Source organism: Ceratotherium simum, chromosome 2, assembly GCF_057802395.1.
Source record: "Ceratotherium simum simum isolate JZ-2026a chromosome 2, ASM5780239v1, whole genome shotgun sequence".
Lineage (NCBI taxonomy): Eukaryota > Metazoa > Chordata > Mammalia > Perissodactyla > Rhinocerotidae > Ceratotherium > Ceratotherium simum.
Window position 1 is genome coordinate 14,053,262 of NC_141901.1, and position 12,921 is coordinate 14,066,182.

Genomic DNA, 12,921 nt, shown 5'->3' on the forward strand with positions numbered 1-12,921 from the left:
AGGTATAGGAGGAGGGAAATATGATTTAGAGGGGACTTGGGGTTACTGATCCTATTATATGGAAATATTTGCACAGATAATGCTTCCCCCCAGACATTCCCAGGCTGCTTGATCTTCCTATTTACTGTAATGCTGCTTCTCTGGGAATTACTTCTGTCTTCTCAGAGACACTTTCTTCCCAATACAGGAAGGGCTTGCTTATTTATTCAGTAGTAATGTTGAACATATTACTGACTTGAGTATTCAAATCATGGGTGTGTGGGTGTAGCTGCGTATATACACACATATGTACATAAACGCTGAACAATAGGAGATTCTGAACTATGTATTAATAATTGAAATTTCAGTACCTAGGAGGAGTTTTGAGTTCTAATTCCAGATGGGTTGGTTGTAATATCTGTTTATGGCTGCACTTGGAAGTTAGACCTGAGTATTGAAATGAAATTTGTTTGGCATTAGAAATAGTGAATAAAGAGTTTTATGCAACTTTTTTTGTAAAAGAAAAAAAAAAACACGTGACCAGATAAGTTAATGCAAAATAATAGCTAGAAACATTAAACTAGAGTAAGCGCTGCACAAGAAATAGAACAGATGTGAGAGGAAGATTGTACTCGCAAGGTAGGATGTAGCAAACACCTAGTAAGGGGGCTGGGAATCATACAGGAAGCAAGCTAAAGCTTCTCAGCTTTGTCCCCTAGTAGCATTAAGAGATTTTCCTCCACCCCCAGAGTTGCCTCCGTTTTTTTTCCTACAGCCTTACTCTGAGAAATTGTTAATGGGAATGGGTAGGGGCCTTGCCATTTCTTCCTTTCTGTCTTAAAATGGTCACGTTTGCAGAGCATGTTCCTTGAGTCCTTCAAGCTGCAGCTTCTCCCTGCTGCCTTTAGCTCTAATCTCTTTATAGGTGTAGCACCATGGCAACAGGCCCAGCCTGGAGCCCAGGAACCTTGTTTGTGTTACCTGAGGGGCTGGATGCAGCCTGAGGAAGAGAAGAAGGAATATTACCTATCCTGCAGCCTATTTGGAAGATGATTTCAAGTTCTGTTGTTTGTGTTTCTGTTCTGCTTCTGTTGAAGACTTGAAATTACACCTGGAAAACATTTATCCACAGATGTTATCAGTAACCAAAGGCAGCAAGGAAGCCATCTTCTATTGGTTCTTGTCTTCTAAACAGAGAGTTGTTTTCTGAGATGTAGTTCAGAAAGTGATTTGCTATACTGTGACATGTGGCACCGCTATGATTTGGGGTTGCACTGCCAGGTGGCTGTACAATTGCTTCATGTAGGTAGACATTTATTTTATTTGAAATAAAATTAATTTATGTCTTAGAATATTTTCCTAGAGAATTTAAAAACTGAGTAAGCCTTTTGTCTTACCTCCTTCTGCTTTAAATATGCCTTCATCTTTCCTGTTAAGAGGCTTACTCCCAGAGCATGAGAGGCTTTTCTCCTCCAAGCAGCTCTTCCTGGGAAAAATGGGCTGGAATTGTTATTTCCTGTGTGTTTAAGAAAGATTACAGTATCCTGTTGCCTCAACCAGGCTTCCTATGAAGCATACTGGGCAAGGTTGTACGGTAATTACATTAAAGGAATAAAATTGTTTTAGCATTTAGTTATTTATAGTTAATGTGCTGTGTTTACAGTGTATAATGTGTCATCGTCTTGTCCAATAGAACAAAAGGAAATAAATGTGGAGCTGTTATGTTTTTATGTACAAAACATTAGATGGCTTTTGTGTATACTTTGTAATAACAAGGGTAAATATAATTATTGACTTTTTGACCTTGAAAAGACTGTTGAATATCAGAACACATTTTTCAGTCTAAACATTAAATGGTGGTTGGTTTTTTTGAGTGTGGAAAGAATGGACGAAAATCCTTATTGCTTAAGATGTTTCTTACTGTATGAAGTTTGATTAAACAATGTTAGAATGGAAACGGAAGGGAAAGAGCAGCCTTTAGTGCTAGTTTCCTATATCTCATTACTTTATAATTTAAGTGAAAGCTACTCTGGCATTAAGTATTTCAGTTCCTTTTAATGTTAACATGGTTATTTCAAGGAAATGAATGAAGCTGCTTATTTAGTGTGTTTTACAAAAACAAATGTCTTTACAGAAGGCATTTCTTTTTATCCCTGTTACTAGGTACTTCTGCTTGAAATATATGTATTTAACTCTGGGTGTTTCTGTCAATAAATACTATAATTATTGAGTAAAACTGCATGGCAATCCAGTTCTGGATTTAAGAATATTGTGCTTGATATTGTTTGACTTCATTAATTCTTCCAAGGGGAAGGCAGTGAAGTACTAGCTCCTGTAGTGACAAGAATCATGATTCCCAGTATCCTTTTTTAAACAACTAGGAAACAAAATCAACCAGGATGCCTGAATGGTGTTGACAAAGATCTGTTCTTGTGGATGAGAGTTTGAACATTTCATTTGAGGGTGGGAGGTTTCTTCAAGGCGTTTTATTCTTTATTCATATTTATATATTAAAGCATGGATAGAACCAAAAGCTTGCCAGAAAAGAATTCCATACTGAGATGGAAATCAGACCTTTAAAGGCAGGGTCTTGTGCTGAGAAGTTTGGCTTTGATTCTGTGTGTGTATGCGTGTTTATTCTGCCAAACCAGAAAGAAACAGAATGAGGATTCAGCCACTACTATTTTGTCAATGATAGAAGAGGATAAAACTATCACATGAAATAAAAAAAGAAATAACATGTCTTTTGATAATACCTTTACATAAAAAAGATTGTATAAGATAACCTTGAATAGTATATATTTCTCCATCTCGAAGATAGGAATGAGGGTAAAAACAATGTCTGTGGTGGAGCTTTGAGCTCCCTTGAGTCTAGTAAAATTGTAGTACACGTTGTTCTTTATTGAAAAAAAAATGCATGTGTGTGCACACACCAATATATAATGTATATGGTTTACATGTGCCACATGAATATGGTTACTATTATTATTATAGATTAACTATTAATTTGCTCCTCATTTATTTTTCCTTAGGCATTTATACGTTTGTTGTTAGCCTCCATTGTATTAGACCTTCATTTCCTCCTTGGCCAAGTAGTTACACATTTCAAATATCTTTTTCTACCTTTAGGTCTCGTGGGCTGCCTAAACTAAAGGAGTCACGTTCTCATGAATCCTTGCTGAGCCCGTGCAGTGCAGTGGAGTGTCTGGATCTTGGTAGAGGGGAGCCTGTATCAGTGAAACCACTCCATAGCAGCATCCTTGGACAAGACTTCTGCTTTGAGGTAAAAAAAAAAAAAAAAAGGGTAGAAAGAAGGAAGAGTAGTTAAACAACAAGCAGATTTTCTATCCAGTAATGTTGTGATCTCATTACTGTGGTGTTGATGATTTGATCATCTTAACTGGTTTTCAGTTGCTTAAAATTACCTACTTACACGGAAAAGGTTGGAAATCTATTAATCTAATTATATTGGCAATTAAAGTTATTAATGATGACTTCTTATTTCTATTGGCCTAGTCTGCTTTCAAAATAAATGGGTTCTTAGTATGTTCTTAGCAGGGGTGACAAGACGAACAACAAGTTATTAAACTAGTGTTTTATTTTTTAATATTGATAAAGATATCACCCAATATGTTTTTATTTTTCTCCTGAAAGCGTAAGCTCCAGATTTTAATGATTCTTTGAGGAAATTGACCAAAACCATAATTTTTCTAACTAAAACATGGGCAGTTCAAGATTTGGGACCATGTCTGATTTATTTTTGTAATCATCTGCACCTAGCCCAGTCCCTGGCACATTGCAGGTGCCTAATTTCTTGAAAGAGCAAATTACCCTTCACCAGAAAATTATGACTCTTACTTTTTATGAGGTAATTTCTCCCTCCCAAACTAGATGTACACAATTGGCCATTTGAAAATTAAATTTTAAAATAATATATGTAATTGTTAGGGTTAGGATTTGATTAATTAACACGAACTTACTAAGTAACTAGTGATGAGTCCTATGATAGATGTTGTAGAAGTTGAAAGATGTTTGATTCCTGTTCTTATGGACCTGCAGTATCCAACAGAAATATAAAGCAAGCCACATATATAATTTTAAATTTTATGAAACCCAAATATTATCATTTCAACATATAACTAATATAAAGTTATCACTGAGATTTTTTATATTCTTTTTTTTTTTAAACTAAGTTGTCATAATCTGATATATATTTTACACTTAGAGCACATCTCAATTTGGGCTAGCTACGTTTCAAATGCTCACTAGCTACATGTGGCTTGTAGCTACCATATAATCTGATCTGATTCATTGAGTTACAGTCTGAGATTGAGTTAATATGTGAGCACACTTCAGCAATTTAGACAGGTCATTTATTGGTGTCCTATTTTATAAAAGTCACTTGAACGTTCCCATATTTGTGGAACTCAGTTCAGCAGGTTGTATACCAAGCCCGGTGTTAGGTACTAGGCATATACACAACATGTTTCATTTTCAAAGGACAGTGATAGTAATGGTCAGGCTAACTTAATAAATGACTGGAAATCAAATGACTGGTTGCCTAGTGGAGGAGAAATGGGTTCCCAAGACAGTAATTCAATATACATAACTTTTTTCAGTTTCTTTTAGTAGCCTTCTATAATATTGTAAGTGAAGGCAATCCTGAGAAGTTTGTTAAGCTGTTTTAGAGACTCGCTTCCCTTTTTAGTTATTTTTTTTCCTTTGCCCCCCCCCCCAACCCCACCCCACAAAGCCCCAGTAGAAAGTCGTATGTCATAGTTGTACATCCTTCTAGGTGCTCTGTGTGGGATGCCGCCTCAGCATGGCTTGTGCATAAGTCCGTGCCCAGGATGTGAACTGGCGAACTCCAGGCTGCTGAAGTGGAGTGCACAGACTTAACTGCTATGCCACCGGGCCAGCCCCTTTTGGTTATTTTTTTTTATTTTTTGTGTGTGAGGAAGATCTGCTCTGAGCTAACATCTGCCAATCCTCCTCTCTTTTGCTGAGGAAGACTGGCCCTGGGCTAACATCTGTGCCCATCTTCCTCCACTCTGTATGGGACGCCACCACAGCATGGCCCGACAAGCGGTGCGTCGGTGCACGCCCGGGATCTGAACCGGCGAACCCTGGGCTGCCACAGCGGAGCGCACGCACCTAACCGCTTGTGCCACCGGGCCGGCCCTCGCTTTTGGTTATTTTTTATTAACTCGCTCAGAATTGAGCATATTCATTTACAGGTAGTTTAAGATGTGGCCTGAAAGATTTTTACTTTTGATGTTTTTTAACCTTAGGCCAATTTTAGCTTCCTGAGCTGAATTCTCAATGGTCTTTGTTCTCATACCTGGAGATGAGTGTGCATATTACCTAGATAACAAAGCAAAAAGCTGATGTAGATGTAGCTATAGATATCACAAAACTAGCAATTATCATTTTGGTTTCATGTAGTATGACTTGGGTTCATGGCATATCCCTAACACTTAGATGATACAACTAGGAAGATAGAGCCCCCAAACCATCTGTTTCCCTTTCCTTATCTCTAATCTTCGTGTTGAAGGTTACCTACTTAAGTGGCAGTAAATGCTTCAGCTGCAACTCCGCTTCAGAGAGAGATAAGTGGATGGAAAACCTTCGCAGGACAGTTCAACCAAATAAGGTAATAGTGGCTTTGAGTGTCTAAAAAATGTATAATTCTGTAAGCAATAAGTTGATAGAAGATAAATGCAGTAATAATACCTTAATTTTTATAGTTTTTAAAACGCATTTACGTTATGCTATTGTATGCTCAAAATAATCTTATTGCAGATATTATAATGATTTTACTAGTGTGCATAAGAAGACTCAGAAGTTAAGTGACTTGCCCAAGTCAGAAGCTAGCGCATGATAGAGATGGGACTAGAACACAAGTTTCTTAACTACTTAACCTCTATTTTATTTGCAGAAACTAGTCCAGTTACCACTAGGCTGGCTTTATGAGAACTTACATTACAGGATATTTTTTTAATCCAAGTAAAATAGAATGTATGTGACTTTCTAAGATTCTGATACATTCTTGTTTAGAGCTTGCTATTATTGTGAACAATGACATAGGAATCCCTTTTATTATTTATTGACTACTCTTAATAAAGTACATAGTCAGCATCACCTACTTTAAGAGGAAAATGTTGTCTGTCTGAGATTTCAGCTCTCAAACTCAACTTTGTTGCTTCCTTATAGGACAATTGCAGACGAGCTGAAAATGTTCTTCGTTTATGGATCATTGAAGCCAAGGACCTTGCCCCTAAAAAGAAATATTTCTGTGAACTGTGCCTTGATGATATCCTCTTTGCTCGTACAACCAGCAAGACCAAAGCAGACAATATTTTCTGGGGTGAACATTTTGAATTCTACAGCCTTCCACCTCTTCATAGCATCACAGTTCACATTTATAAAGATGTGGAAAAAAAGAAAAAAAAAGACAAGAATAATTATGTAGGGTTAGTCAACATCCCCACTGCCAGTGTGACTGGTCGCCAATTTGTAGAAAAGTGGTATCCAGTGAGTACACCTACACCCAACAAAGGAAAGACAGGAGGACCTTCTATTCGGATTAAATCACGTTTCCAGACTATCACCATTCTGCCTATGGAACAATACAAAGAATTTGCAGAATTTGTCACCAGCAACTATACCATGCTGTGTTCTGTCCTTGAACCGGTAATTAGTGTGAGAAATAAGGAAGAGTTGGCCTGTGCCTTAGTGCACATTCTTCAAAGTACTGGCAGAGCCAAGGTAAGAGGAAAAGGAGATTGTATTACCCCAAATCTCTTCCCTACCTTTTGTGAAGAAACAAACATATGTTTCCTGTAAAGAGCCAAATTAGAGAAATATACTTTGCTATTGGTGAAAAAAAAAAGAATTAAGAAGGAAACCTATTAGCAGTTCTTCGATCTAGAAAAGATGGAGATTATAAAACTAAAAAAGTAAGCTGGGGAAACCAACAAATATTTATTTACGTTCCATTTGTATGAAACATAGGTACCTCAACTAGCTCTTTATTGTCTGACAAAAGAAATGTAGGATTGGCATGATAATCCCACAATGCATTTAAGATTATTTATCTTTAGTTCTAGAGTGTGTTGTATGATGGTTTATTCCTTGCTATATTTTGTTTAAGTTAAGATTAATTGATGACTATATCCCCTAGTCACAGAAGGAGGTATTCCAGAAGCATGCTGGGCATTATCAAGAATCTTCATAGGGTTAAAATCTAAATTTGGAAATAAAATCGCAAGGGATGTTATATAAGCTGTTTCATGATAGCCTTGTCTCATTTCATCCTGGATAGAAGTAAAAATTCAGGAAGATGGAAAAAGAGAAATATGCTAATTGTTTGAAGAACGCCAATCAATTGATAGAGTCTTTGATCAGCCTGACTTATGAGGTATATTCACTTAACTAGGCTGAGTCTCCATTATATTATATGCAAATTAGTTGTGATAAAATTGTATTTTAGATCTAGAGGAGTTCACAGCTAGAATAATTTGTTTAGAACTAGACAATAAAGATAAATGTTTTTAAGATTTCTTGATACAAATCAGAGTATATCAGCATATTCAGTAGTTAGTTCCTTGTCTAACTACCTTCCTGTTGATTAGCTTTCTTGTGGTTGAATTTACTGATAATAATTTTGAGCTCTCTGGTGTTACAAAAGCCTACAAGTTTGGGGGCCGGCCTGGTGGCCTGGTGGTTAGGTTTGCGCACTCCCCTTTGGCAGCCCAGGGTTTGCTGGTTTGAATCCTGGCTGCAGACCGAGGCATCGCTCATCAAGCCATGCTGTGGCAGCATCCCACATACAAAATAGAGGAAGATGGGCACAGATGTTAGCTCAGAGCCAATCTTCCTCAGTGAAAAGAGGAAGATTGGCAACAGATGTTAGCTCAGGGCCAATCTTCCTCACCAAGAAAAAAAAAGCCTACAAGTTTGAAGTGAGGTGTCATTGGAATTTTAAGTCTCATCTTTGAAATTGTATGGATATGTTCTTTCTGCTCTTCAGTTGCTCAAGGTTCAAGGATTTATGTAGGATTTTTTTAACAACTTTATTGAGGTACAACTTTCATTCAATAAACTATACCCATTTAAAGTATAAAATTCAATGAGTTTTGACAGATTATGCACCCATGGAAACTACAACAAATAAGATACAGAATTTTGCCATCATCCCCCAAAGTCTCCTTCGGTCCCTTGGCATAAGAGTTTTAATAGTGATTCCTAGGTCTACGACTCTTTTACACTGTTGAGCGTCCCCAGAGTAAATCCCATTAATGTTTAAAATGCTTTATTTTAAAGAAAAATAAATCAGCGTAGTCCCTGTTTTTGGTTTTGGAGACTTTGAAATATCCAATGAATATATAACATTAAAAATATATGATGTTATCTCATTTCAAACTGAACAACAATGAACATTGATTTTTATATGAAGTTCTTTAAGACTGTTGAGAAATGAAGCAGCTATTTCTTAAGGGCTTTATTTGTCCTTATGCCTTTCTTCTGGATGGATGGGTAAACGAATGGATAGATGGAGAGAAAGAGAGAGTCAGCCTAGAAGATAAGTTCAAGTGTTGGGTTCAAGAAATTCCTGGGGCTGGCCCCATGGCATAGCGGTTAAGTGCATGCACTCCGCTGCTGGCGGCCCAAGTTTGGATCCCGGGTGCGCACCGAGGCACCACTTGTCGGGCCATGCTGTGGCGGTGTCCCATATAAAGTGGAGGAAGATGGGCACAGATGTTAGCCCAGGGCCAGTCTTCCTCAGCAAAAAGAGGAGGATTGGCATGGATGTTAGCTCAGGGCTGATCTTCCTCACAAAAAAAAAAAAGAAAGAAATTCCACGTTGATACTGTGAACCGATTTGTAGCTATTATATATTGAACACCTAATATGTGCCAGAAACTGTTAAGTGCTGAGAATGTAGAGGTGAATAAAAATAGACACTGTCTTGGCCTAATGGGGCTTACAGTCTTCTGGGGAAAACAGATATTAATCAAGTAATTACAGAAATAAATGTGTGATTACAGTGAAAAGTGCAGAGAAAAAAAAAGATAAATGATGCTATGACAGTGTGGATTAAGGGGACCTGACTAATGGGGTTCAGGGGCGATGTTGGTCAGAGAAGGCTTCGCTGAGGAAATAATCTGCAAACTAAGATCCAAAGGATCCGAGGATTTAACTCCATGACACTGGGGGTTGGGAGCAAGGGTGGGAGCCAGGGCAGAACCGAGAACAGCATTTGCAAAAAGCTTTGTGGTGAACAGACAATATTGTGTGTTAGAAAGGATTTGATGTATTCAAGGACCTAAAAAGTAGGCCCTTGAAGCTGGAGCAGAATGCAGTGAGAATGGTACAAGATGAGGCTGGGAAGGAGACAGAAACCAGAAAATGTAGAGACTTGTAGACTGCATTCAGAATTATGGTCCTTGGGGACTAGCCCGGTGGCCTAGCAGTTAAGTTTGCGAGTTCCGCTTCAGCAGCCCGGGGTTCCCTGGTTCAGATCCTGGACACAGACCTACTCACTGCTCATCAAGCCGTGCTGAGGCGGCGTCCCATATAGAAGAGCTGTAACTCTACAACTATGATACACAACTATATACTGGGGCTTTGGGGAGAAAAAGGAAAAAAGAGGAAGATTGGCAACAGATGTTAGCACAGGGCCAATCTTCCTCAAAAAAAAAAAATAATAATAATTATGGTCTTTATCAAAAGTGCAATGGAAAACCTTGAAGGAATTTTAAACTTAGGGCTGGTGACACCTAAGATTTTATCATGACTTGACTTTTTTCTTTCGAATGAATCTGGTAGCTTTAGTTTTAAAGCAGCATTCCCAGGATGTCTGATGTTTCATCCGTCTCTTCTAATGTATGTTATCTATTCAGTTGCTTTCTGCCTGATTGAACATTATTCTACCAGGATTTTCTGACCGACTTGGTGATGTCTGAGGTGGATCGTTGTGGAGAGCATGATGTCTTGATCTTCAGAGAGAACACCATTGCCACCAAATCCATTGAAGAATACCTCAAGTTGGTGGGACAACAGTATCTTCATGATGCATTGGGTATGGAGAAGAAAAACATCTGTTTTCTTTTCTTTCCCTTTTAATTTTAAGTTATTTCACCCTCCTGAGACAAACTGAGCTCGAATTCTCCATGTTATGCAGTTGTAGCTGACTAGAGTGTTAAAATTTGAGTTTCAGCTGTAAGAAGTCTCTGCAGTACTCACCAGTGGAGGAACAACAGATTAGTTTACTACAATATGTACAGCAAGAGAAAGCCCAGCACACCCCCAGGCCCTCAAGTTCCTGACTCTGAGATACCCAACAATATTAGTGGGTATCACTACTAGAGCTGAGGTGACCTGTTTCCCCCAAGGTGCTGGTTATTTATATCATGATATAAATATATTACCTATGTCTTGAAAGTGTTAAAATTTGCTGTCATGCATCAAAAATGAAGGCAATTGCCAATTCCCACAACTCCCAGTTTCTGCCTTTAAGACCTCCAGAATTTTTAACAATAACTAATTTTTGTCCAGTCAGTAGTTCTTGGTGACTAGGCCATTCACTTGCAGTTCCAGATTTGGTCATGAAATTCAGGCGTTAACCACTAGAGTAAGGCACTATGCTGGGCACTTTGATGTACATAACGATAAAGCAGATGGGAGTTCCTTGAAAAACATGGTCATTTCTTTTATCGCCATATCCCCAATGCTTCACACAGAATGGAGAGCAGCAATATCATATAGAAACATAATGTGAGTCACATGTGAGTAACTTAAATTTTCTAGTAGTCACAGTACAAAGAGGGTAAAGAGAAACAGATAAAGTTAATTTTAATAACATTTTGTTTAACCCAATATATCCAAATATTGCTTAACAGGTTATCAGTATAAAAATTATTAATGAAGTATTTTACTTTTCATACTAACTCTTTGAAATTCAGTGTGTATTTTACATTTATTACACATTTCACTTTGGACTAGCCACATTTCAAGTGCTCAACAGTCACATGTGACTATCAAGAGTAAACAGTAAGATATGTCGAATGAATGGATAGACTTATGCCCTCAAGGAGCTTACAATATAGGGAGATAAGAAAGATAAGAATATCCCTATAACCAAAAAGGGAGAGAAATCCTGTTGTTTTTCAAAGAATTAAAGAAATTGATTCTAGCTGATAGTATTATAAAATTTCCTGTGTGAAATACATTTTGGTGTGTGTGTAGCTTGAAGCATAGAAAGGTTATATAAAAACAGATTGGACAGGGAGGTAGTAGGGATTAGTGCAGGGGAAAGAACAACATGAAAAAAAAGGCAGAGAGAACAGGATATGTATGGAGTAAAACCAGTTAACTGAAAAATGAAGTGAAAAAGGCAAGTCAACAAGAACAAAAATTAGAAAAACAATTAGAACCAATTTGTTGAGAGCCTTGAATGCCTGAATGAGGAGTTTAGATTTTATAGTAATCATTGGCAAGCCACTGAAAGTTTTGAGCAACGTGTTTAGTCAATAGAATCAGTTTAACAGAATGGTTAAAATGGGTTGGTGAAGAAAGCAACTGAAAGCAGAGACCAGTTAAGAAGGTGTTGTGATAAGGAAGGCAAGAAATAACAAGACTCTGAATGAGGTAGTCACCAAGAGTAAGAGAAAAGGTGGATCTTTTAGGTGGAGAAATATTAAAGAAATTGAACTGTTAGGACTTAGTTTATGGGAATTATAGGAATCTGGTGGCGGGTGGGGAGAAATTTGGGGCCTTTGTGAGTGACTAGAAGGATGATGAGATTCTTAGAAATAGGGAACATAGAAGTAGTAGGCTTGAAAGATGGGAAATGATATTTCCACTTCACATGTATTCAATTTGAAGTTCTAGTAGGAAGTCCCAGGGATTCGCAGTAGGAAATCCCAAGACATCTGTCTAGCTAGCTCTTGGAAAGGGGATAAATGAAGCTACAAGATTACCAGAGGAGGAAGAGAACAGGGCCAAAGACAGATCTTACAATGTCTCTGGGTTTATGGTGTAAAAGGAAGAAGAGGTGATCAGAGAGAGAGAAAATGTGCACCAGCATGCAAAAAAAGAAAGAAAATCAGGAAAATACTGAGTCCTAGAGACCAAGAGGGAAGAAAGTATCAATAGAGTCAGAGATTGAGGAAGGTGAAGGTAAAAAGAAAAAATGGCTATTGCATTTGGCAACTAAAAGGTCACTAGTGATGGCTGGGACTGCTGTGAGGAGGACAGGAGCCAGGCTGTACAGGGCAAAAAGTGAATGACTGCTCAAGAAATAGGACCACTGTGTTTACGTGAAGTAGACTCACTGTAGTGGCGATTAGTTCGTACTCTGCAGAAGTAGATTTTTTTCTCTTCCTGCTTCCTATCTTCATATTCTTTTCTTTTCTCTCAGTCATGTGCTTTAGTTTAAGATCTAATGGAAATTTGTGAGAATAATTAAAATGCATTTTCATTGACATTAGGAAAGGTACAGAGAGGTTCATGGTCTTACATAAAGAACTTATTACAGTCATATCATACATTATATATCTCATGGTTTGCTTTAATGATTTGTATTGCCTTATAAAAGGCAATGATGAAGCATTTCAAACAGTATTCTCCATTCTGTGGACATAAGGGTAAATATTTGTTGACCATCTACTTCTTAAAAATCAAATATTTGTATTCTACCTTCAATGTGCTAAACAGGATTCCTAAATAATTTCCGAAGTAAAAAGTAGATACGGGTCCTTTGATAGGACAGTTAATAATTAGCTTATTGGCTCAACAAGACATGAAAATTAATTCAGTGAGCATGGGAAGAAATTCAAGTAACCCCATAAAGATCTCTATTATCATATTTGTAACCCAGGAGCAAGGGCCACAGTGGTGAAAATGGCTGCTGCTTCCAAGAGCATAAATAAAATTAAT

General features: G+C 37.6%; 1 protein-coding gene across 9 annotated transcripts in view; it reads left to right on the forward strand.

Annotated features, from left to right (window-relative positions):
- The window catches only part of RASAL2 (RAS protein activator like 2), a 397,309-nt gene that overhangs the window by 345,626 nt on the left and 38,762 nt on the right, over nucleotides 1-12,921 (forward strand). For all 9 annotated transcript variants that reach the window (XM_014783389.2, XM_087438356.1, XM_004425002.3 and 6 more), the window contains 4 exons: nucleotides 3,109-3,262; nucleotides 5,534-5,632; nucleotides 6,193-6,747; nucleotides 9,919-10,063. In XM_014783389.2, the coding sequence (XP_014638875.1) occupies nucleotides 3,109-3,262; nucleotides 5,534-5,632; nucleotides 6,193-6,747; nucleotides 9,919-10,063 (953 nt within the window). The remainder of the gene's footprint in view (nucleotides 1-3,108; nucleotides 3,263-5,533; nucleotides 5,633-6,192; nucleotides 6,748-9,918; nucleotides 10,064-12,921) is intronic.